Genomic DNA, 25,569 nt, shown 5'->3' on the forward strand with positions numbered 1-25,569 from the left:
CTAACTGTGTATGTAGATTCTTAATTTTTGGTCCTGTTTTCAAATTGGTCTACATTAAGGTCCAAAGGGTCCAAAATTAAACTTCATTTGATTTTGACAAAAAATGAATGGGTTGGGTTCTTTGATATGCTGAATCTAAAAATGTACTTAGATTCTTGATTATTGGCCCAGTTTTCAAGTTGGACCAAATCGGGGTCCAAAATTAAACTTTGTTTGATTTCATCAAAAATTGAATAAATGGGGTTCTTTGATATGCCAAATCTAACTGTGTATATAGATTCTTCATTTTTGGTCCTGTTTTCAAATTGGTCTACATTAAAGTCCAAAGGGTCCAAAATTAAACTTAGTTTGATTTTAACAAAAATTGAAATCTTGGGGTTCTTTGATATGCTGAATCCAAACATGTACTTAGATTTTTGATTATGGGCCCAGGTTTCAAGTTGGTCCAAATCAGGATCTAAAATTATTATATTAAGTATTGTGCAATAGCAAGTCTTTTCAATTGCACAGTATTGCGCAATGTCAAGAAATATCTAATTGCACAATATTGTGAAATAGCATTTTTTTTCAATTAGAGTTATCTTTCTTTGTCCAGAATAGTAAGCAAGAAATATCTAATTGCACAATATTGTGCAATAGCAAGATTTTTTTTTAATTGGAGTTATCTTTCTTTGTCCAGAATCAACTTAAATCTTTGTTATATACAATATACAATGTATATTCACTTTTTACTTCCAACTGATAAATTAAAATAATCTTCACCATTCAGTGATAACAAGCAGTTTTTTTACATCTTAATATTTTATGATGTATTTAAATGAGTAGTTATTGTTGCAAACTCCATTAGAAATTTTAATTGAAATAAGTTTTGGAATAAGGGAAAGGGGGATGTGATTAAAAAAATTGGGTTCAATTTTTCTCATTTGAAATTTCATAAATAAAAAGAAAATTTCTTCAAACATTTTTTTGAGAGGATTAATATTCAACAGTATAGTGAATTGCTCTAAGAGAAAATAAAAAGTTTAAGTTCATTAGAACACATTCATTCTGTGTCAGAAACCTATGCTGTGTCAACTATTTAATCACAATCCAAATTTAGAGCTGAATCCAGCTTGAATGTTGTGTCCATACTTGCCCCAACCGTTCAGGGTTCAACCTCTGCGGTCGTATAAAGCTACGCCCTGCGGAGCATCTGGTTTGGTTTGAGACAGATTTTTCATTGGCAAGACGGTTCAACTGAGGCACTTCACAGGCTTCAACAGGAGCCATTATGGAGTACAGGGGTGAGGTCATTATGGAGGAAAGGATTAAGTAACAGGGAACCAGATGAACAGCTGTCAGAGTTTATACCAGTCATTATCTGCAATACAAAGTTCATCCATATAAAAAGCTTTTAAAAAAATGTTTAATTGACCCCTCCAAATCTTTTCTGTTTTTACAGTAGTTACATCATTTATTTCTTGTCATATTTAGGAAAAAGATGTAGACAAGAGTATAAAGGAGGAGAATGATAAGAATAAACAGAAATATTTAAAGTCATGTGACCAGCTACAGAATTCAGTTCAAGGTGAGAAATAGAAATATTTGGGAAAACATTTATTTCTCAAATTTTCCTTTGAAGGACCATCTCAAACATTTTTTGAAATGTTGGGACATTTTTTTCTTAGTTGAGCCTGCGAATTTGGTATGTGCGTACCTTGCAAGGTCCTCATGCCCTTTAGACAGTTTTCACTTAATTGATTTTGACCGCATTTCATGGATCAGTGAACAAGGTTAAGTTTTGGTGGTCAAGTCCATATCCTAAATACTATAAGCCATAGGTCTAGGTGTAAGGTGTACATGTCCAACTGGCAGATGTCATCTGACCTTCATCTCATTTTCATGGTTCAGTTTTTATAGTTAAGTTTTTGTGTTTTGGTTTGTTTTTCTTATACTGTATGCAATAGGTGTTCTATATTTGGTGTTTGGAATAATTGAAAGGTGTACATATCTACCTGGCAGGTGTCATCTGACCTTGACCTCATTTGTTTATTGTTCAGTGGTCAAAGTTATTTTTTTGAGTTTTGGTCTTTTTTTTCTAATACTATATGCAATAGGTCAACTATATTTGATTTATGGAAATATTTTATTATGTGCATGTTAGTCTTGCTTGTTGTATGTGACCTTGACCTCATTTTCATGATACATTGCTCAGTGTTAAGTTTTTGTGTTTTGGTCGTTTTTCTTAAACTATAAGCAATAGGTCACCTATATTTGTTGTATTGAAGGATTGTAAGCTCTTCATGTCTGCCTGGCATGGTTCATTTGTCAATGTTTAGTTTTTTCATTTAAGTCTTTTTCTTAGAAACTATAAGCAGCAGGCCAACCCTTTTTATTTCACTGATTAATTGTAAGGTGTACATGTATTTCTTGTTTGGTTATACGGTGTATGACCTTAACCTCATTTTCTTGGATAATGTTTAGTTTATGAGACAGTTGTAGTAAAGCTTCATATTCAGGACTATCAACGTTTTATCAATGATTAGTAAAGAGGCAGAGACATTTCAGCGTGTGCACTCTTGTTAAAGTAGCTGTGTTATTTGCTGGAATAAGACAGATTTATTTCTATTAATGGATGTACATTTCTTCAGATATAAAGCTGGTTCTTTTATTTTCTTTAAGGTCTCATCCCTCATAAAACATTTCTCTACAAAATATATATAAATGGTAATGTACTAGTTTTTAGCTCACCTGGCCCTAAGCTTTTCTCATCACTTTTGGTCCGTCGTCTTCGTCCGGTGTCGTCTGTTAACTTTTACAAAAATCTTCTCCTCTGAAACTACTGGGTCAAATTTAACCAAACTTGGCCACAATCATCATTGGGGTATCTAGTTGAAAAATGTGTACGGTGACCCGGCCAACCAACCAAGATGGCCACCACGGCTAAAAATAGAACATAGGGGTAAAATGCAGAGATAATTGTAGCAACAAGAATGTTCAATAAAGTAAGATCTACAAACACATCACCATCACCAAAACACAATTTTGTCATGAATTTATCTGTGTGCATTGTTTGATATGTACATAGACCCAAGGTGAGCGACACAGGCTCTGGAGAGCCTCTAGTTTTTATAGCATATGAAATTTTGAACTCAATATTTGTAAATTTTGAGCCAGAACTGCACATTTATGTTTTTGTACAGATGTTGAGAAGATTCAGGTTGAAGTACTGAAAAAGTTGATGATCCACACAGATGTGGTAGAGGTATGTAAGGTTAAAGGTCAATATTATCTAACAAGCAGTTCAAATTCATAATTATCAATAGATTAGAAATGACAAAGAAGACATTACAATTTAACAATATTGTTTCTATGATAAAAAGAATATGGTACACTCTTTCTTTTCCTGATTTTTTTAACAAATTATTTACCCTTCCCGAGTAAAACCCCTGTTTTTGGTGGGGTTCTTTTTGATCAGACTTAAGTTTTCTATGTAGTATTTTGTGGACTCTTTTCATCATTTTTCGATTTTATCCATGTTGTTGCCACTAATTTTTTTGTCTAGTCCACTTGCTCTATCTTTTTAAAAAGAAAAATCTACTGGTTCTAAAACTTTTATGAATTGGTATGCCAACATCTTCAACAAAACAATGGCTTATTTAAACTAGTACAATTTGTAAAAATGACGGTGGTTAAACACTTGAGGTATTTTAGAGTCTTTTAACAAAAGAAAACTTAGCTGCTTCTTTAAAGTCATATGAAATTTCAAATAAAAAAAAAATATGCATATGTAATGTATAACTAAATGGCAAGTTTTTAAATTGTTTGCTACCAGTAAACAATTTGCTGATGTGTTTTACGTATGCAGTGAACTCGGTGTGACTGTTCTGGTAAAAATCTGGTGATCATAAGACTCATGGATCTGTCATTGAAATAAATTTTATCTTTTTGTACATGTCAACACGTTCTCAATATCCATGCTTCTTTAATTTGTTTATTGTTTACTGTAAGGTGACAATTGGTAAACTACGGCTTCAAAATAGGACAATAAAGTAGCTGCCATATTTTCACATCATAACAGACGTAGAGAAAAAAAATTGACAACTATACCGTATTGATGTGTATAAAATGATAAAATCATGCATAAAAGACTAAGTTTATTATATATACATGTAAAAAAGAAGATGTAGTATGAATGCCAATGAGACAACTGTCCACAAGAGACAAAAATGAAACAGACATTAACAACTATAGGTCACCGTATGGTCTTTCACAATGAGCAAAGCCCATACCGCATAGTCAAAAGGCCCCGATAAGACAATGTAAAATAATTCAAACAAGAAAACTAACGGCCTTATGCATTGATTCAAGAATTGGATTAACCTTATGTTTCACCAGAATTTTTATATCAATTGAGATATACTTTCAGAGTAACATCATATACATGTATGATAATGAGTATTATCTAATTGCAGCAAAAAACCACCAGAATCATATTTATGGAAAAGTGCAGGAAGTTTTTTAAAGAAAACAGTGGACTAGGAAGGGTACATATTGACACATAGTAATAAATAATACACAATGTATAAGTCGTGTAAGGGATAATCTATTATACATCTAGGGTTATACTCTTCTACATGAATATGTATTGTTCACTTCATTTACTTTATTTAAAGATTGGCTTCTAACATGTCCAACAAAAACCACAATTCAAGAATAGAAAGAGACCTGCAGTTTTAAACAGCAACCCAATGTTAAAACATTCGGTGTAAAAGACATATTAATCATCCTGAATTCTTATATACCGGTAGTCTTTTATTGAACTTCATAAATAAGTATTGCTCCACTGTGTAAAAAACTATATTAGAAATAGAAAAGGAAATACATTCTAAGATACTATGTGTTTTAAACTTTTGTTCATCAATGGAGGAAAGAAAATTAAATCACTATTAATAGGTGTAAACTTAATATATGACATAATAAATGGGTAATGATTGCTATTAGACAACTATCCAACAGAAGCACAATATATTGTAGGGCAGTAAGCTTTCACAAATGAAGAGCAGATAATATTTTTTTTACGTTTTAATTTATCAAAAACAAAAGGTTATCAGTACCAATAAAAAGATATTCATAGATCTTAATACGTTGTTAAAATGCTGACCTATGATAATTTTATTTCAGAGTAGATTTATATGTAACCATTATTTGTTTACTTATATATCAGATCCAGCATGGCAGTTTATGTCCAAGTTCAGTCATACTATGTATGTTTCATAGACTTATACAGGCAGTTAGATTTTGCTGGGATAAATTTCAAGAAGAAGATCCTTGCAGATTTGTTACAAGTTCAGGTATTTAATCAGCCCAGAACGTGACTTAAAAAAATTAAAAAAAATTGATATTTGATATTTTTTTAATGTTAAATCGTCCAAAACCTCTTGTCAAATTGAGTAGATGTGTTGTGTTCTCACTTGTTTATAAATCAATAACAGAACAAGTTTAATGTTTCATTGTAATTTTAAGTACACCTTGAGTTTATTCAATCACTGGTGTTAATGGTCCTCAGTCGTTTGTCATCGTCTATTATCTTTGTAACCTATTTCTTCTCCTCTGAAACTATTAGGTCAAATATTTTTTAAATTTAACTGAATTTTCTTTAGTGTATCTTGTTTATTAAAATAGGGACTTTCCATTTTGAATTTCCTCAGAGTTTTGTGATTTTACTTTATATAATAATGTGGGTCAAATGCAGTTTATATCTCAAAAACTAAAGCATTTACAGCAAATCTGACTGAGCTCAATTGTTGAATAGGCCTTGATCAAGATCTAATAACCCTGACAAACTGAACAATCCATTGTTAGGTTGCTGCCACTGAATTGGTAATTTTGAGATTTTTTTAATTAGTTATTAACTTGACTACATAGAAAGAGATAAACCGTAAACCACAATAATGTGCCAGGAAAGAAGACCAACCAAAAAACAAAAACTTTATAAATGTGTTTTAAATTGTCAATTGACCCCTTAAAAAAATATTGCCCCTTAAAGGCAATTTTACACATTTGTTCATCATGTTTCTTACATTTAAAAATCTTCTTATCTGAAACTATTGGGCCTTATACTTCTAAAATTTAACTAAATGTTCCTTTAGGTATCTTGTATATAATTTGTATTCAAAGCTTTGATTTTGCTATCGCTATAAATAAAACATAGGGGTCAGATGCAGCTTTTGGCTTTCATCTCAAAAACTAAAGCTGTAAGAGCAAAACTGACATAGGTGAAGGTGTTTTAAGAAGGTTTAGATCTATCTGTCAACTGTCAAGTAATCTTCAGAACAATAGGACAACTTATTTTTGGGTTACCGTCCAGAAATGGTTAATTATTAGGAAATTTTACAGTTTAGGGTTATGTTTTATCTTTATTATTATTATAGAAAGAGAAAAAGTGTAAATGACAAAGTTGTTCAGCAAATAAGTCAAATGCCTGAAACTGAAATTATAGATAAGCTATGTTAGGTTCTCATAAGCCTCTTGTTAAGTGATGCAAAAGTTTTTCCCAAAGAGATCTTAAGCAGCTTTAAAGAGGTTTCAATGACTTTTTTTCTATATATGAAACCAGTTAAAATCCTGGCTTTAGCTAGGGTAAGCTTTGAACACATATATGATTAAAGGAACATTTTCAATGCATTAGAATTTAAGATATTTATGGTTTGATTTTGAATTAATATTTTATAAGTTTATTTTTTTCAGATGCTTATATACCAATTCACCAGTTTTGGTCAGAAACCATTGATTACTTTGAGTTCCAGCGATGTGGTGGTTTGATTTCACATGTAAACAGAATGTTAGGAAGTGAGGTCAATAAAGCACAAGGTCTTTCTGCTGCTGGTTCAGAACAAACTCTGTCTCTTATGTCCTCTGTCGTCTCCAAACGATCAGGTATGTGTAAGGAAGGGAAGTAAATAAAGCACAAGGTCTTTCTGCTGCTGGTTCAGAACAAAGTCTGTCTCTTATATCCTCTGTCGTCTCCAAACGATCAGGTATGTGTAAGGAAGGGAAGTAAATAAAGCACAAGGTCTTTCTGCTGCTGGTTCAGAACAAACTGTCTCTTATGTCCTCTGTCGTCTCCAAACGATCAGGTATGTGTAAGGAAGGGAAGTAAATAAAGCACAAGGTCTTTCTGCTGCTGGTTCAGAACAAACTCTGTCTCTTATGTCCTCTGTCGTCTCCAAACAATCAGGTATGTGTAAGGAAGGGAAGTAAATAAAGCACAATGTCTTTCTGCTGCTGGTTCAGAACAAACTCTGTCTCTTATGTCCTCTGTCGTCTCCAAACGATCAGGTATGTGTAAGGAAGGGAAGTAAATAAAGCACAAGGTCTTTCTGCTGCTGGTTCAGAACAAACTCTGTCTCTTATGTCCTCTGTCGTCTCCAAACAATCAGGTATGTGTAAGGAAGGGAAGTAAATAAAGCACAATGTCTTTCTGCTGCTGGTTCAGAACAAACTCTGTCTCTTATGTCCTCTGCCAAACGATCAGGTATGTGTAAGGAAGGGAAGTAAATAAAGCACAATGTCTTTCTGCTGCTGGTTCAGAACAAACTCTGTCTCTTATGTCCTCTGTCGTCTCCAAACGATCAGGTATGTGTAAGGAAGGGAAGTAAATAAAGCACAAGGTCTTTCTGCTGCTGGTTCAGAACAAACTGTCTCTTATGTCCTCTGTCGTCTCCAAACGATCAGGTATGTGTAAGGAAGGGAAGTAAATAAAGCACAAGGTCTTTCTGCTGCTGGTTCAGAACAAAGTCTGTCTCTTATATCCTCTGCCAAACGATCAGGTAGGTTTAGAACAAATTGCATTCCAATAATTCTGGCAACAGGCACACAAAATAGGACTGTTGGCTCTAAGGAATTTTAAGTGATGCAGGCCCAAGTGAGCCTCTAGTTAGAATTCATGACAACCCTCTTTGTACCATTGAAATAAATAGTTAATTTAGTACGCCAGACGTGTAAACTGTACACTCACAGTGTTTTAATACAGTGATGGTCTTTTGTTGTTAAGATTACACTTTACTTTTAAGTGCACTAAATAGCATTTCAAATATGTTATCAAAATAATTTCCATAAATAGAAGGGAATTTTAGAATCATTCATTACAATATATATTTTATGCTCAAACTTTTTCAAATATTGAATTTAGCCTCCCAACTGTTCTAATTCTGTGTCATTTTATATTTGTCAACTTCATAAAATAAATGTGAATTGTAGATGATTATCCACCTTTAGAGATGCCTAGTGGTAACAGTTTAATGGAGTTATTAGACGGCTTAGTTATGATGTATCATATAGCAGCACACAAACAATTAGGCAAGGTAATAACAGATATATAGTTAAATGCCACTTTTTTATTCACCTGTAAGTTCTGTTCTTGTGATACATTTAAAGATTCAATTGTGAGTTTTTATATATAAAAAAGAAGATGTGGTATGATTGCCAATGAGACAACTGTCCACAAGAGACCAACATTCACAGACATTAACAACTATAGGTCACCGTACAGCCTTCAACAATGAGCAAAACCCATACCACATAGTAACTATTAAAGGCCCCAATATGACAATGTAAAGCAATCCTAACGAGAAAACTAACTGCCTTATTTGTACAAAAAAATGAACGAAAAACAAATATGTAACAGATAAACAAACATTTTACTTGGTTTTATTCTAGTTTACTTAAAACTTGTAGGTGATGGCCATGGGACATCAATGCCCCACATTTAGTTCTTATATGAATTTAAAAATACAGCAAATGTTTTATAAAGAATTACATAAATATAATTTCAGAGATGTAACCTGAGAGACAACATGAAAGAATTTGTAGAATCATTACAAGACACACAAGAGAAAATTAATAAGTGTCCCCCTGATGAGGTAAATATCCATTTACTTCTGTTGCATTATGTTTTTTATATAGCTGTATATATTTTTTTTACTGTATTATGAAATTAGCTTTGTTGGTTTTTCTCTCACAATCTACATATCAGCATTAACCTGTATTATAATAATAGGTTTTGTCCATGGACTATTAACTTCAATATTGTGTTGTTTATTTGGATTTGTTAGATCCTTCGTCTTGTCCAAAAAATCAAATGCAAACATTTATGAATGACACAATAACGCTGAATTTCCACAGTACAAGATCATTCACTTATTCTTTCTGTTGTGGAATGGACAATGAATTTTCAACTGAATTCACATGATAAGTACTTTTAGTATTTCTGCGATGTGTTTTATGTTAAAAACATCTATGATGTTATAGCTTACAGATTTGTTTAACGTTATTGTTGTCTTAAAGGATGCTGGAATTAGAGAAGAATTAAACCGAGCTTATAAAGTCTTTCTCAGTAAGATAGAAGAGCAATCCAGAAAAATGGCCTGGGTTACAGCAGTAACATATTCTAAGGTAAATTATTTATATAACTTTCACTTTAATTAACATTTAAAGAATTTTAAAAGGTGTTGATGCAAGATAAAAATCACCCATAAATAAAATCATTATTTATGAATAAATGTCATGATCTGATTAACATAGATATTTAAATTTTGAAACTCCTTCTTTTGTTAAGGTGCTTTTCTAAAATGCTGAACCTCAGTATTGAATTTTCCTATTTCTTTTGCCTTATTTAAATGCCACTAGATTGACAACAACACTTAAGTAATCTGCAAATTTATTAAGTCGATATGTTTCGGCGTCATTAGGACAAGGTATAAATAAAAGTAATGTCTGAAGTACTAAAATGCAACATCAAGTTTTTTCTGTCATAGTGTTCTATTAATATTAATGTTATTATGGGTTACTTATGTATTGAAAGTATATTGTGAAACCTTATTTGTTAAATTTTTACTCTTTTTATTTTCAGACAAAGCGTAGTGATATAGAATGGTTATTGAAGGTTGTATTACAGACAATCAAGAGAGCAGCTGGCTATAAACTATTGTTCCAATATGTACCGGAGTACTACATACTGACTGCCATCAATGCCTTTAATGCCTTGTTTAACTTCTTCCATCCAACAGTGCCTTTTGAATCTCTTGATAGTAAGAAGATATTTACTATTGCAAACCGACTTATTTAAGCAGATACATTGTTACATTGAAAGCCCTTGCTGGACTCAGGAGTATTTATTTTCTTGTTTTTCTAACTTTGTTTATTGCAGATTTGATTCATACAGAAATAATTCAAGTTTAACATAATTTTCTATTTCCTAAAGTTGTGAAAATAAATTTGTTTACAGTGTACACATTTAAAATCTCAATGTATATAACATTAAGGAAATCAAATTAGTTATGCAGGGAACAGGAGTTTGTCACAACTATCAGTTTGGAAAATGGAAATTTTTCGATATACAAGATAAAATGATGTTTTATTGGATTTTTATTGGACATTATAAGAATTTATTTCTTTCAAACTTTTTTATTGTTTAACTTATGATCTTTTTTATTAGTTCAATGTTAGGTTATTAATAGTTCTCAATTTATTTCAGATCTGACTAAATGTCAAATATAATCTTATAGTACATGTATTATCATTGACAAAATACTACAAACACAGTAGAAAAGACAATTAAAGCTTTATGATAAAACTAGAAAGCAGATTTGTGTTCAGTTTAGATACATTACAATAGAAAAAACCTAACCATTTTTAGTTTATTCAAAATGCATTTATAGTAACAATGATGCTAAAGTCCATTTTGAAGTGGCATCAGTATGTTAACTTTTGATCCTTTTTAAAGGCTGCACTGAAACTTTGAAATGAAGAACGTCAGTTCCAACGATTTAAGTTTTGTCAAGTGTGTGCTGATTTATTGTCATTAATTGATTCACCATAGCCCTTAATTTCTATTATACATATATATATATATACTATCTAAATTAACATTTCTGTTCTTCTATAGATTACAACGAAACCCTCCATAACTATGCTTTATTTATAACCAGACATTTTTCTGATCATCGAATATTAAATCCAGGTAAGATTTATTTACCTACTGATGTTATATAAAATACTTGTTAGGGATTATTAGGGGTTTACAACTTTCAGTTATAATCTGATGAAGGAGAAAATACTTGGTATCCAGGAATGCACTTTTAAAATGGAGTAACCGCCTGAAGAGGAAAAGTTTGCAATTCACTCACATTTGTATTGAATCCATAGTTGAGATTTCAAATTGCCTTCCCTGTGTCCCAAGTAAATTTTTATGAAACATCAGATTTTTAATTTGTGAAAGATTGATATTCTACAAGAGTAGTTATTGCTAATTTTTGTCAGATTTGAAGCTAGAGATTTAAAAAAGGAAACACACATGTCAAAAATTAAAATATTTATGATATTTGAATGCAATTCAACCAAACTTCTATCTTGTGAACATTGTAGTGAACTAGAAATCTGTATTGTTATTGCTACATTGGTTCCAGTATCGGCTATTCCTTGTATAACTTAGATTTGTATTTTAACTCAATGTTTTATAGATGTGAGAGAAGAAGTGGTACAGGCCTTAGCTTGCTTTATATGTTATCCAGAGTCTCTCAAAGTTCTAGAAAGCCTGCCAGAAGAAAAGTAAGTTTCAAGTATTTACATTCTGAAATTGATCACCTTGACCTGTTCAAAACAACGAAAATGATTTATTTGAAGAGGTTGATAAACATAAAGTTATACATCTAATGACCTCTAGGCTTTCAGATATATATTTGAAAAAGAAAAAGCCCATACATCATGTACATGTACAGGTACATTGTATACATTTGTACATATATAACAAGTACCATGTTTATAAAAATAAATAGTACAACTGCATTAATTGTTACACAAAATAAATGTATTAAATATTGTTCTCAACTGATTGATTTAAGAAGTGATCAGTTATTTTGTATTGGAAAGTTTTTACATTCGAATCATCATTTAAAGATGTAGGCAAATTGTTCTAATTTTTAGATATTTTTTATTGGCTAATGAAGTATAAGATTTTCTGAAACATCAATCATGCATCAGACGGTATAGATTTCTCACTGAAACAAAACAAAAATTGCTAGTACATGTAACATATGACAGGCCATCTTTTGTTTAATTCATTAATTCATTAATTTTGTTTTATCTTTGAAGTTTTGCTTAATAAAGCAAATAAATTGCTGTACTGAAACTATTGTATGCTTCAATTCTGGTTTAACAAAAGATTTAGTTGTTTTTTACCACATTTCCCCTTAATCTGTAAAATGTTGGGGTCCAGAGACACTTCTTTCAACAAACTTTAGATGTCACTTTTGTGTATTGGTTAAATGTTAAGTATTCTGTGTATACGCCCCACATACAATAGTAGGATGCACTATGTTTTCTGGTTAGTATCAGATAAAAATGGTTGAAATGGTTTCCCAGGAAGTTGAGGACATATTGTTCATCATATTAAGATTTGATTTAATTATATACCAGATTAGGGTTTTAGTCCAAATGTCATGGTTCACTGGTTATAATAATATGACAGTGTGAAACCAGTACTCATCTATGAACATAGAAATACACAACAAAAAGTTATCAATAAAGAGAGCAGTGAATTGTAACCTATGAATGCATTTTTTGATTTTGTGACAAATGTCTGTCTGTCTGTCTGTCTGTCCAGGGTCCACATGTCGCACTGCAACTCCAAATTTCATGAAAAAAAGTTTTTTTTTCACATGTTGTTCTGTATCTCAGAAACTATTGATAATTATTGCATAAAACTTCACACACAAGACTAAGGGTGTATCATGAGCTCATGGCACAGCTGTTTATTTTCTCTGTCCTGAAATAGTACGGGTGACACATAAGAGTCACAATCCACCAGTTCTCATCAATCAATACGGTATATATTTCAGAACCAAAGAAATGATAGAGGCTTTAATTACTCCCCATGAGAACAGATCTTTGTCACAGACAAATTGGATTCTAGTCAGAATATGGAAGGTCAGTACAAATATAACATTGATGACCGTCACATGATAACCCCCCTATGACCATATGAATTCATAGGGGGGTTAGTAAATTTCATAGGGGGTTCATGACGTCACGTCTACTGTTAATGGTGATGTCTTTTATTGATGTTGTATTTCATTGTTTATTTTTCTACAAAACGCAGCGGGAAAAGTCCTGTGTGCGATTAATTTGTTATACAGTTCACTACTGACCCCCTACGAATCCATAGAGGCCTCACCCCCTAAGCATTTTACTAACCCTCTATGGATCCGTAGGGGGTCAGTAGCAAACCATATAACTTAAAATATTATTGTGATTAATGTATCATCTGTTTTATCAGAGAAATAAAAACATTATTTTTAGCCCCCAAAAAACAATCCATGCAATCTGACAGTTGTAAATCACATAGATGTTTATTGAAATTTGATGGGCAAAACTTTTATTGTTATATTTTGTGATTGTAAATTCAGAAATTATTGGGAGGTTTTTATTATTACGAAAAATGTGACAGAGTTGTAAACCCAATAATTTAAACTTGCATTTTGAAATATTTCATATGAATTAAACAGAATTATTCTCAAAATCGTAAAAATTAAAATGGCATTTAAGTCTAAAATGACAAAATCATAATAATAAATGCATGCAATAATTTCTGAATTTACAGTATGACATTCAATTTAATTGATATATTTGGATTATCTACGCATTTAAAACACTGTTTATAGGTTCAGATTCATGAAATATTTGTTATGTTACAGGGCTGTGGCTTTAGGTTCAGATTCATAAAATATTTGTTATGTTACAGGGCTGTGGCTTTAGGTTCAGATTCATTAAATATTTGTTATGTTACAGGGCTGTGGCTTTAAGTTCAGATTCATGAAATATTTGTTATGTTACAGGGCTGTGGCTTTAGGTTCAGATTCATGAAATATTTGTTATGTTACAGGGCTGTGGCTTTAGGTTCAGATTCATTAAATATTTGTTATGTAACAGGGCTGTGGCTTTAGGTTCAGATTCATAAGATATTTGTTATGTTACAGGGCTGTGGCTTTAAGTTCGGATTCATGAAATATTTGTTATGTTACAGGGTTGTGGCTATAGGTTCAGATTCATGAAATATTTGTTATGTAACAGGGCTGTGGCTTTAGGTTCAGATTCATAAAATATTTGTTATGTTACAGGGCTGTGGCTTTAAGTTCAGATTCATGAAACATTTGTTATGTAACAGGGCTGTGGCTTTAGGTTCAGATTCATAAAATATTTGTTATGTTACAGGGCTGTGGCTTTAAGTTCAGATTCATGAAATATTTGTTATGTTACAGGGCTGCGGCTTTAGGTTCAGATTTATGAAATATTTGTTATGTAGCAGGGCTGTGGCTTTAGGTTCAGATTCATGAAATATTTGTTATGTTACAGGGCTGTGGCTTTAAGTTCGGATTCATGAAATATTTGTTATGTTACAGGGTTGTGGCTATAGGTTCAGATTCATGAAATATTTGTTATGTAACAGGGCTGTGGCTTTAGGTTCAGATTCATAAAATATTTGTTATGTTACAGGGCTGTGGCTTTAAGTTCAGATTCATGAAACATTTGTTATGTAACAGGGCTGTGGCTTTAGGTTCAGATTCATAAAATATTTGTTATGTTACAGGGCTGTGGCTTTAAGTTCAGATTCATGAAATATTTGTTATGTTACAGGGCTGCGGCTTTAGGTTCAGATTTATGAAATATTTGTTATGTAGCAGGGCTGTGGCTTTAGGTTCAGATTCATTAAATATTTGTTATGTTACAGGGCTGTGGCTTTATGTTCAGATTCATGAAATATTTGTTATGTTACAGGGCTGTGGCTTTAGGTTCAGATACATTAAATATTTGTTATGTTACAGGGCTGTGGCTTTAAGTTCAGATTCATGAAATATTTGTTATGTTACAGGGCTGTGGCTTAAAGTTCAGATCATTAAATATTTGTTATGTTACAGGGCTGTGGCTTTAAGTTCAGATTCATAAAATATTTGTTATGTTACAGGGCTGTGGCTTTATGTTCAGATTCATTTAATATTTGATATGTTACAGGGCTCTGGCTTTAGGTTCAGATCATTAAATATTTGTTATGTTACAGGGCTGTGGCTTTAAGTTCAGATTCATAAAATATTTGTTATGTAACAGGGCTGTGGCTTTAGGTTCAGATTCATTAAATATTTGTTATGTTACACGGCTGTGGCTTTAGGTTTAGATTTATGAAATATTTGTTATGTAACAGGGCTGTGGCTTTAGGTTCAGATTCATGAAATATTTGTTATGTTACAGGGCTGTGGCTTTAGGTTCAGATTCATTAAATATTTGTTATGTTACAGGGCTGTGGCTTTAGGTTCAGATTCATTAAATATTTGTTATGTTACAGGGCTGTGGCTTTATGTTCAGATGCATGAAATATTTGTTATGTTACAGGGCTGTGGCTTTAGGTTCAGATTCATTAAATATTTGTTATGTTACACGGCTGTGGCTTTAGGTTTAGATTTATGAAATATTTGTTATGTAACAGGGCTGTGGCTTTAGGTTCAGATTCATGAAATATTTGTTATGTTACAGGGCTGTGGCTTCAGGTTCAGATTTATGAAATATTTGTTATGTAACAGGGCTGTTGCTTTAGGTTCAGATTTATGAAATATTTGTTATGTAACAGGGCTGTGGCTTTAGGTTCAGATCATTAAATATTTGTTATGTAACAGGGCTGTGGCTTTATGTTCAGATCATTAAATATTTGTTATGTTACAGGGCTGTGGCTTTATGTTCAGATTCATGAAATATTTGTTATGTAACAGGGCTGTGGCTTTAGGTTCAGATTCATAAAATATTTGTTATGTTACAGGGCTGTGGCTTTAGGTTCAGATTTATGAAATATTTGTTATGTAACAGGGCTTTGAATTTAAGTTCAGATTCATGAAATATTTGTTATGTTACAGGGCTGTGGCTTTAGGTTCAGATTCATGAAATATTTGTTATGTTACAGGGCTGTGGATTTAGGTTCAGATTCATAAAATATTTGTTATGTTACAGGGCTGTGGCTTTATGTTCAGATTCATGAAATATTTGTTATGTAACAGGGCTGTGGCTTTAGGTTCAGATCATAAAAAAAATTGTTATGTTACAGGGCTGTGGCTTTAGGTTCAGATAATTAAATATTTGTTATGTTACAGGGCTGTGGCTTTTAGTTCAGATTTATGAAATATTTGTTATGTTACAGGGCTGTGGCTTTAGGTTCAGATTTATGAAATATTTGTTATGTAACAGGGCTGTGGCTTTAGGTTCAGATCATAAAATATTTGTTATGTGACAGGGCTGTGGCTTTAGGTTCAGATCATTAAATATTTGTTATGTTACAGGGCTGTGGCTTTAAGTTCAGATTTATGAAATATTTGTTATGTTACAGGGCTGTGGCTTTAGGTTCAGATTCATAAAATATTTGTTATGTTACAGGGCTGTGGCTTTATGTTCAGATGCATGAAATATTTGTTATGTTACAGGGCTGTGGCTTTAGGTTCAGATCATTAAACATTTGTTATGTTACAGGGCTGTGGCTTTAGGTTCAGATCATAGAATATTTGTTATGTTACAGGGCTATGGCTTTAGGTTCAGATTCATGAAATATTTGTTATGTAACAGAGCTGTGGCTTTATGTTCAGATCATAAAAAAATTGTTATGTTACAGGGCTGTGGCTTTAGGTTCAGATTCATGAAATATTTGTTATGTTACAGGGCTGTGGCTTTAGGTTCAGATTCATGAAATATTTGTTATGTTACAGGGCTGTGGCTTTAGGTTCAGATTCATTAAATATTTGTTATGTTACAGGGCTGTGGCTTAAAGTTCAGATTCATGAAATATTTGTTATGTAACAGGGCTGTGGCTTTAGGTTCAGATCATAAAAAAATTGTTATGTTACAGGGCTGTGGCTTTAGGTTCAGATCATTAAATATTTGTTATGTTACAGGGCTGTGGCTATAGGTTCAGATTCATGAAATATTTGTTATGTTACAGGGCTGTGGCTTTATGTTCAGATGCATGAAATATTTGTTATGTAACAGGGCTGTGGCTTTAGGTTCAGATTCATGAAATATTTGTTATGTAACAGGGCTGTGGCTTTAGGTTCAGATCATAAAAAAATTGTTATGTTGTACAGGGCTGTGGCTTTAGGTTCAGATTCATTAAATATCTGTTATGTTACAGGGCTGTGGCTTTAGGTTCAGATTCATGAAATATTTGTTATGTTACAGGGCTGTGGCTTTAGGTTCAGATTCATTAGATATTTGTTATGTTACAGGGCTGTGGCTCTATGTTCAGATTCATTAAATATTTGTTATGTTACAGGGCTGTGGCTTTAGGTTCAGATCATTAAATATTGGTTATGTTACAGGGCTGTGGCTTTAAGTTCAAATTCGTAAAATATTTGTTATGTTACAGGGCTGTGGCTTTAGGTTCAGATCATTAAATATTTGTTATATTACAGGGCTGTGGCTTCAAGTTCAGATTCATAAAATATTTGTTATGTAACAGGGCTGTGGCTTTAGGTTCAGATTCATAAAATGTTTGTTATGTTACAGGGCTGTTGCTTTAGGTTCAGATTTATGAAATATTTGTTATGTAACAGGGCTGTGGCTTTAAGTTCAGATTCATGAAATATTTGTTATGTTACAGGGCTGTGGCTTTAGGTTCAGATTTACACATTTACCTCACTTGGTGCCTTCTAAAGTTCAGACAGCTCAGTTTGGATTTGCCAGTCTACAAAGTAAGTTATACATATTTCATTTCTTCTGACAAATTACACTTTAGAATGTGGTGGATACCAGTTTTATTATATTTTTTTTAAATGTATAAAGAGGTAAAACAATTCATTTTATATTATTACACTTAGTCAGGCAAGATGTGCACATTCATCTCTGTTACAACTTTTGTATTGGCATTGAACCCTCCATAAACTATCTGTTATATGATATACCAATGGCAGAATAGGATTTGTGACAAACCTCAGTTGAATATTTTTAAATGTAAGCACTATTCAAATTTTCACTGCAATAATTGTTTATTCTGGTTACAGAACCACTGCCATCCTATGTGTTCCAAGAACTGATAAGGAAATTGTTACTTCAAGATGGGGAAAGATCAACAAAGTTTCTAGATATGATACTGAACCAACTGAACTGGTCATTCTCAGAGTTTATAGGTCTGATGCAGGAAGTAAGTCAATATAGCAACTGGTCAGTCTCAGAGTTTATAGGTCTGATGCAGGAAGTAAGTCAATATAACAACTGGTCAGTCTCAGAGTGTATAGTCCTGATGCAGGAAGTAAGTCAATATAACAACTGGTCAGTCTCAGAGTTTATAGGTCTGATGCAGGAAGTAAGTCAATATAACAACTGGTCAGTCTCAGAGTGTATAGGTCTGATGCAGGAAGTAAGTCAATATAACAACTGGTCAGTCTCAGAGCTTATAGGTCTGATGCAGGAAGTAAGTCAATATGACAACTGGTCAGTCTCAGAGTGTATAGGTCTGATGCAGGAAGTTATTCAATATAACAACTGGTCAGTCTCAGAGTGTATAGGTCTGATACAGGAAGTAATTCAATATGACAACTGGTCATTCTCAGAGTTTATAGGTCTGATGCAGGAAGTAAGTCAATATAACAACTGGTCAGTCTCAGAGTGTATAGGTCTGATGCAGGAAGTAAGTCAATATGACAACTGGTCATTCTCAGAGTTTATAGGTCTGATGCAGGAAGTTAGTCAATATAACAACTGGTCATTCTCAGAGTTTATAGGTCTGATGCAGGAAGTAAGTCAATATAACAACTGGTCAGTCTCAGAGTTTATAAGTCTGATGCAGGAAGTAAGTCAATATAACAACTGGTCAGTCTCAGAGTTTATAGGTCTGATGCAGGAAGTAAGTCAATATAACAACTGGTCAGTCTCAGAGTTTATAGGTATGATGCAGGAAGTTAGTCAATATAACAACTGGTCAGTCTCAGAGTTTATAGGTCTGATGCAGGAAGTAAGTCAATATAACAACTGGTCAGTCTCAGAGTTTATAGGTCTGATGCAGGAAGTTAGTCAATATAACAACTGGTCAGTCTCAGAGTGTATAGGTCTGATGCAGGAAGTAAGTCAATAAAACAACTGGTCAGTCTCAGAGTTTATAGGTCTGATGCAGGAAGTAAGTCAATATAACAACTGGTCAGTCTCAGAGTTTATAGGTCTGATGAAGGAAGTAAGTCAAAATAACAACTGGTCAGTCTCAGAGTTTATATGTCTGATACTGGAACTAGGTCAATGTAACAACTGGTCAGTCTCAAGAGTGTATAGGTCTGATGCAGGAAGTAAGTCAATATAACAACTGGTCAGTCTCAGAGTTTATAGGTCTGATGCAGGAAGTAAGTCAATATAACAACTGGTCAGTCTCAGAGTGTATATGTCTGATGCAGGAAGTAAGTCAATATAACAACTGGTCAGTCTCAGAGTGTATAGGTCTGATGCAGGAAGTAAGTCAATATAACAACTGGTCAGACTCAGAGTTTATAGGTCTGATGCAGGAAGTAAGTCAATATAACAACTGGTCAGTCTCAGAGTGTATAGGTCTGATGCAGGAAGTAAGTCAATATAACAACTGGTCAGTCTCAGAGTGTATAGGTCTGATGCAAGAAGTAAGTCAATATAACAACTGGTCAGTCTCAGAGTTTATAGGTCTGATGCAGGAAGTAAGTCAATATAACAACTGGTCTGGTCAGTCTCAGAGTTTATAGGTCTGATGCAGGAAGTAAGTCAATATAACAACTGGTCAGTCTCAGAGTTTATAGGTCTGATGCAGGAAGTAAGTCAATATAACAACTGGTCAGTCTCAGAGTTTATAGGTCTGATGCAGGAAGTAAGTCAATATAACAACTGGTCTGGTCAGTCTAAGAGTTTATATGTCTGATGCAGGAAGTAAGTCAATATAACAACTGGTCAGTCTCAGAGTTTATAGGTCTGATGCAGGAAGTAAGTCAATATAACAACTGGTCAGTCTCAGAGTTTAAATGTCTGATTAAGGAAGTAATTCAATATAACAACTGGTAATTCTCAGAGTTTATAGGTCTGATGCAGGAAGTAAGTCAATATAACAACTGGTCAGTCTCAGAGTTTATAGGATTTATACAGGAAGTAAGTCAATATAACAACTGGTCAGTCTCAGAGTTTATAGGTCTGATGCAGGAAGTAAGTCAATATAACAACTGGTCAGTCTCAGAGTTTGTAGGTCTGATGCAGGAAGTAAGTCAATATAACAACTGGTCAGTCTCAGAGTTTATAGGATTTATACAGGAAGTAAGTCAATATAACAACTGGTCAGTCTCAGAGTTTATAGGTCTGATGCAGGAAATAAGTCAATATAACAACTGGTCATTCTCAGAGTTTATAGGTCTGATGCAGGAAGTAAGTCAATATAACAACTGGTCAGTCTCAGAGTTTATAGGTCTGATACAGGAAGTAATTCAATATAACAACTGGTCATTCTCAGAGTTTATAGGTCTGATGCAGGAAGTAAGTCAATATAACAACTGGTCATTCTCAGAGTGTATAGGTCTGATGCAGGAAGTTATTCAATATAACAACTGGTCATTCTCAGAGTTTATAGGTCTGATGCAGGAAGTAAGTCAATATAACAACTGGTCAGTCTCAGAGTGTATAGGTCTGATGCAGGAAGTAAGTCAATATAACAACTGGTCAGTCTCAGAGTGTATAGGTCTGATGCAGGAAGTAATTCAATATAACAACTGGTCATTCTCAGAGTTTATAGGTCTGATGCAGGAAGTAAGTCAATATAACAACTGGTCAGTCTCAGAGTTTATAGGTCTGATGCAGGAAGTAAGTCAATATAACAACTGGTCAGTCTCAGAGTTTATAGGTCTGATGCAGGAAGTAAGTCAATATAACAACTGGTCAGTCTCAGAGTGTATAGGTCTGATGCAGGAAGTAAGTCAATATAACAACTGGTCAGTCTCAGAGTGTATAGGTCTGATGCAGGAAGTAAGTCAATATAACAACTGGTCAGTCTCAGAGTGTATAGGTCTGATACAGGAAGTAAGTCAATATAACAACTGGTCAGTCTCAGAGTGTATAGGTCTGATGCAGGAAGTAAGTCAATATAACAACTGGTCAGTCTCAGAGTGTATAGGTCTGATGCAGGAAGTAAGTCAATATAACAACTGGTCAGTCTCAGAGTTTATATGTCTGATACAGGAAGTAAGTCAATATAACAACTGGTCATTCTCAGAGTTTATAGGTCTGATGCAGGAAGTAAGTCAATATAACAACTGGTCAGTCTCAGAGTTTATAGGTCTGATGCAGGAAGTAAGTCAATATAACAACTGGTCAGTCTCAGAGTTTATAGGTCTGATGCAGGAAGTAAGTCAATATAACAACTGGTCAGTCACAGAGTTTATATGTCTGATGCAGGAAGTAAGTCAATATAACAACTGGTCAGTCTCAGAGCTTATAGGTCTGATGCAGGAAGTAAGTCAATATAACAACTGGTCATTCTCAGAGTGTATAGGTCTGATGCAGGAAGTAATTCAATATAACAACTGGTCAGTCTCGGAGTTTATAGGTCTGATGCAGGAAGTAAGTCAATATGACAACTGGTCAGTCTCAGAGTTTATAGGTCTGATGCAGGAAGTTATTCAATATGACAACTGGTCAGTCTCGGAGTTTATAGGTCTGATACAGGAAGTAAGTCAATATAACAACTGGTCAGTCTCAGAGTTTAAAGGTCTGATCCAGGAAGTAAGTCAATATAACAACTGGTCAGTCTCAGAGTGTATAGGTCTGATGCAGGAAGTAATTCAATATGACAACTGGTCAATCACAGAGTTTATAGGTCTGATGCAGGAAGTTAGTCAATACTTATTACAGGAAGATAAAGGAATGCTCAAAGGTACAGCCACTAAATATGAAAAGTCAATAAAAAGATAAAACCACATCTAAAAACACATAAAACAATTTAAGAAAACGACAGTCTGATATTTTCACTTAAAGGGTCCTTGTTAAGTATTGTTGGAAAAAAATATATATAGATCACATTAAAGGGTTGAGTGACAAAGTTGTTTATATTTTATAACAAATTTGCAACATTTATTTTGTTTAATTTTTATATATCAAGACATCAAACAATAACTCATGAAAAACAATCAATTAGTTTTTTAGTTTATCTTTTTTTATTATCCTCCCAACCAAAAAACAAAAAAATGAATTTAGAAATGAATTTTAGTTTTATCTGAAATAGTGTAGCTATATATAAAAAAATTGAAGATTTTAATATGCTTTATTCCTCAAGTCATTATTATTGACCTCTGTTTGAACATAATACAAAATGAACATTCTGTTTTTCAGATCCAACAAAAAGTGACATCTCCTGAGTTAGTTATTCTGGAAAGTAGACAGCTAAAGATTTGTGCCACCTGTTTTGAGATAGCTGTATGTTTGATGAGAATTATAGAAATGATTGTCACCAAAGTGCCTGAAGTTTTCTTAGACCCTGCCTTGTCATCATCAGAACTTCTCCTGAAAAGACTTATACAAGTATGTATCAATAGTCTTATACTATTTGTTACTGTGAAAGTTGTTGTATTGATTGAAGTCATGTGATTTGAGGAATTATTGGGTTTAGGTTTCCTCCAGACTGTACATGAATCAAACAAATGGTAAGGTATATGGACTATTTAAAGTTGTTCAGAATATTTTTTACCTTTGAATAAACAGATATTTTTTTTGCATTATCATCTCTTTTATAGTTATGTAATAGGGGCTGGAGCGCTTTTCTTTAATATAATAATAACAGATATAAAGAGAAAAGAAAAATTGAAAGAAAAAAAATCTTAAGAATTTTTGTCAAATTTCTCTAATCACACCCTTTTTTTCTTTAAATATTTAAAAAAAAAAACCTAAAAAATGGTTAGTCTTTGTGTCAAATGAAAGCATTCAGCAGTTGCTATGGACAGAAAGTTAAGTTTATTGTTTTTCACCCTTGTAGCTATTAAAACATTGATATTTCTGCTTATATAATTTTGAGATACAAACAACCCACTTCTCCAATGGAAGACTCACACTCTATTACTCAAAGAACTATCACACTTTGATAGGTATATAAAGGTTTCATTATTCATTGTATTTATACTACCTGTTTTATATAACAATGTAAACCATTGTTTTAATATGTATTCAGTTGCTAAAGTATGAGTATGAGGCTATCCTTTTCCATTTTAGATTTTTTTTCCATGTTAAATGTATGTTACTTTTGTCCGCCATAATTCATGAGTCTATTTGATTAAAAAAACATTCTTCTGTGGAGTGTGTTTAAAGTTATGGTATATTTTTACAGGTATTATGTCAAATATTAAACAGAATAACAGCCAGGAATGGAATATTTGAAGGCGTTGTTTCATTATTTATTCAAGGTAGGATCAGATTAAAAGATAACTTGATATGGTTCCAATAAACTCTGTGTAAAAGGTTTTATTACATTTTTTTGTACCTGTTTGTAGAAGGGAATTTTCAGTATTTATAAAATCAATTTCAAAATAACATGCAACATTTCATTTGATTGTCTGTCATCAATTCAACAGTTAATGATCAGAGTCATTAACAACAATTTTTACAGTTGATCTCAAATATTTTTATTTTGAATATTTTATAAAATCTGCATAAGTGTTGACTTATATGCATAAATCAAATGATTGTTTTTGAAGCATTATAATAATATTTAATGAATGTTTTAATTACAGGACTGCCAAATGTTTCCTACTTCCCTATAGCTGGAGCAATGATTGGTATACTTATACAGTTAGTCATTAAATCCAGTTCTGAAAGGTATTGTTTCATTGTCATACTTAGAATTTATTTGTAAAGAAACATTTCAAATAGAGTATACTTTACATTATAAAAGAAATTTTATAAAAAATTACTGAATAGTTGTATGGAAAGATGTTGATGTATTGGCATAATATTCAAATTAAATACTAATTTAACTTCTTAAGCACTACTTGGTGGTAATTTTTTTAATTTTTTTGAAATTGTACAAACAATCTATAAATTGACAGATTGCCAAAGAGTAGTTACATTTAAGACAGGTCTTCTTGTTTAGAAACAGGTACAGGTCAGCCTGATCTTATTGGTTACAGTATAATAATAAAGTTAACTTATAACAGCAAACAGTCAGTACTGAGATACCTGATATCAGATCCTGGATTTAAAGTAAAATCCTAATAAAGTTAAATTATTACAGCAAACAGTCAGTATTATTCTACCTGATATCAGATCCTGGATTTAAAGTACAATCTTAATAAAGCTTACTTATAACAGCAAACAGTCAGTATTATTCTACCTGATATCAGATCCTGGATTTAAAGTACAATCTTAATAAAGCTTACTTATAACAGCAAACAGTCAGTATTATTCTACCTGATATCAGATCCTGGATTTAAAGTACAATCTTAATAAAGCTTACTTATAACAGCAAACAGTCAGTATTATTCTACCTGATATCAGATCCTGGATTTAAAGTACAATCTTAACAAAGCTTTCTTATAACAGCAAACAGTCAGTACTGAGATACCTGATATCAGATCCTGGATTTAAAGTACAATCTTTAGAATACCTGGTAGGGAAATTATCATCAGATACAAAGAATGGTAAGTAAAGTTATTGTATAGCATTCTCAATCAAACCAAAAATATCTGTCTCAATATACTGTACAATTAAATTTGTACCATTGCCATTCATTCCTTTTCTCCTTAATTATCTTTATACAACAACAGATTGAAATAAACTCTTTTTTTCAAAATGCAAACTTAAAAAAAAAAATCAGTACACATAGTACAGTCTGCATAACAGTTAGGATATTTTTATTACAGGAGTGACACTATCACTTCTTATGCTGTTCATTGCAATATTAAGTCTTCATTGTAACATCATCAACACTTTAGAAGAAATATAACTGAAATTGTTAATATGTTGATATATAAGTATTTGAATGTTAAAACTTACTTTTTTTAAAATCTTTTTATATGCAGATCAAGATATCTTGCTAGAAGAAAAGACAGATGTGGAAGAGCTTACACAATATCTGAAATTGAATGAAAATACTGAATTCACACAACATGTATGTATATTGTTCTGGTTCTGACTTCCATGGGGTCCTTCTGTCCAGTATTTGTTTTATCCCTAAACCATTTGATCACCAACATCTTATGTTAGATAAATTATAAATCAATGAATACATGTGTCCTTCAACCTTCAATGAGTTATATACAATATTATAATAGGTCACCTTTATTTTCTTTTGTTTTCTTGTGCTGCATTTTCACTTCTTGCTAAACAATCTTTTGATGCAGACATTTTAGAATGAAAGAATATTTTGTTTTCAATCAAAGAAGAAATAATATACCTTGGAAAGCACTGCAAACTATTTCAAAAATATTATACTCTCCTAGAATTTCATTAGTCATTAACTTCTGATCAAAATTTAACTCTTTTCTATGTTGGTGGTAAAAAGTAAAAACACAAAAATACTGA

General features: G+C 32.5%; 1 protein-coding gene across 3 annotated transcripts in view; it reads left to right on the forward strand.

Annotated features, from left to right (window-relative positions):
- LOC134714878 (E3 ubiquitin-protein ligase RNF123-like) overlaps positions 1 to 25,569 on the forward strand; it is a 62,115-nt gene that overhangs the window by 33,502 nt on the left and 3,044 nt on the right. For 2 of the 3 annotated variants that reach the window (XM_063576533.1, XM_063576542.1), the window contains exons 17-35: positions 1,474 to 1,567; positions 3,183 to 3,244; positions 4,455 to 4,526; positions 5,207 to 5,333; positions 6,730 to 6,918; positions 8,242 to 8,345; positions 8,817 to 8,903; positions 9,328 to 9,435; positions 9,893 to 10,070; positions 10,928 to 11,002; positions 11,502 to 11,589; positions 12,879 to 12,966; positions 17,669 to 17,759; positions 18,069 to 18,208; positions 22,390 to 22,578; positions 23,378 to 23,453; positions 23,781 to 23,865; positions 24,589 to 24,686; positions 25,068 to 25,156. In XM_063576533.1, coding sequence (XP_063432603.1) covers positions 1,474 to 1,567; positions 3,183 to 3,244; positions 4,455 to 4,526; positions 5,207 to 5,333; positions 6,730 to 6,918; positions 8,242 to 8,345; positions 8,817 to 8,903; positions 9,328 to 9,435; positions 9,893 to 10,070; positions 10,928 to 11,002; positions 11,502 to 11,589; positions 12,879 to 12,966; positions 17,669 to 17,759; positions 18,069 to 18,208; positions 22,390 to 22,578; positions 23,378 to 23,453; positions 23,781 to 23,865; positions 24,589 to 24,686; positions 25,068 to 25,156 — 2,040 coding nt within the window. Of the gene's footprint in view, positions 1 to 1,473; positions 1,568 to 3,182; positions 3,245 to 4,454; positions 4,527 to 5,206; positions 5,334 to 6,729; positions 6,919 to 8,241; positions 8,346 to 8,816; positions 8,904 to 9,327; positions 9,436 to 9,892; positions 10,071 to 10,927; positions 11,003 to 11,501; positions 11,590 to 12,878; positions 12,967 to 17,668; positions 17,760 to 18,068; positions 18,209 to 22,389; positions 22,579 to 23,377; positions 23,454 to 23,780; positions 23,866 to 24,203; positions 24,529 to 24,588; positions 24,687 to 25,067; positions 25,157 to 25,569 lie in introns of those variants that run through there. The other variant, XM_063576552.1, reaches the window with a different exon arrangement.

The sequence above is a fragment of the Mytilus trossulus genome, chromosome 1 (assembly GCF_036588685.1).
Source record: "Mytilus trossulus isolate FHL-02 chromosome 1, PNRI_Mtr1.1.1.hap1, whole genome shotgun sequence".
Classification (NCBI taxonomy): domain Eukaryota; kingdom Metazoa; phylum Mollusca; class Bivalvia; order Mytilida; family Mytilidae; genus Mytilus; species Mytilus trossulus.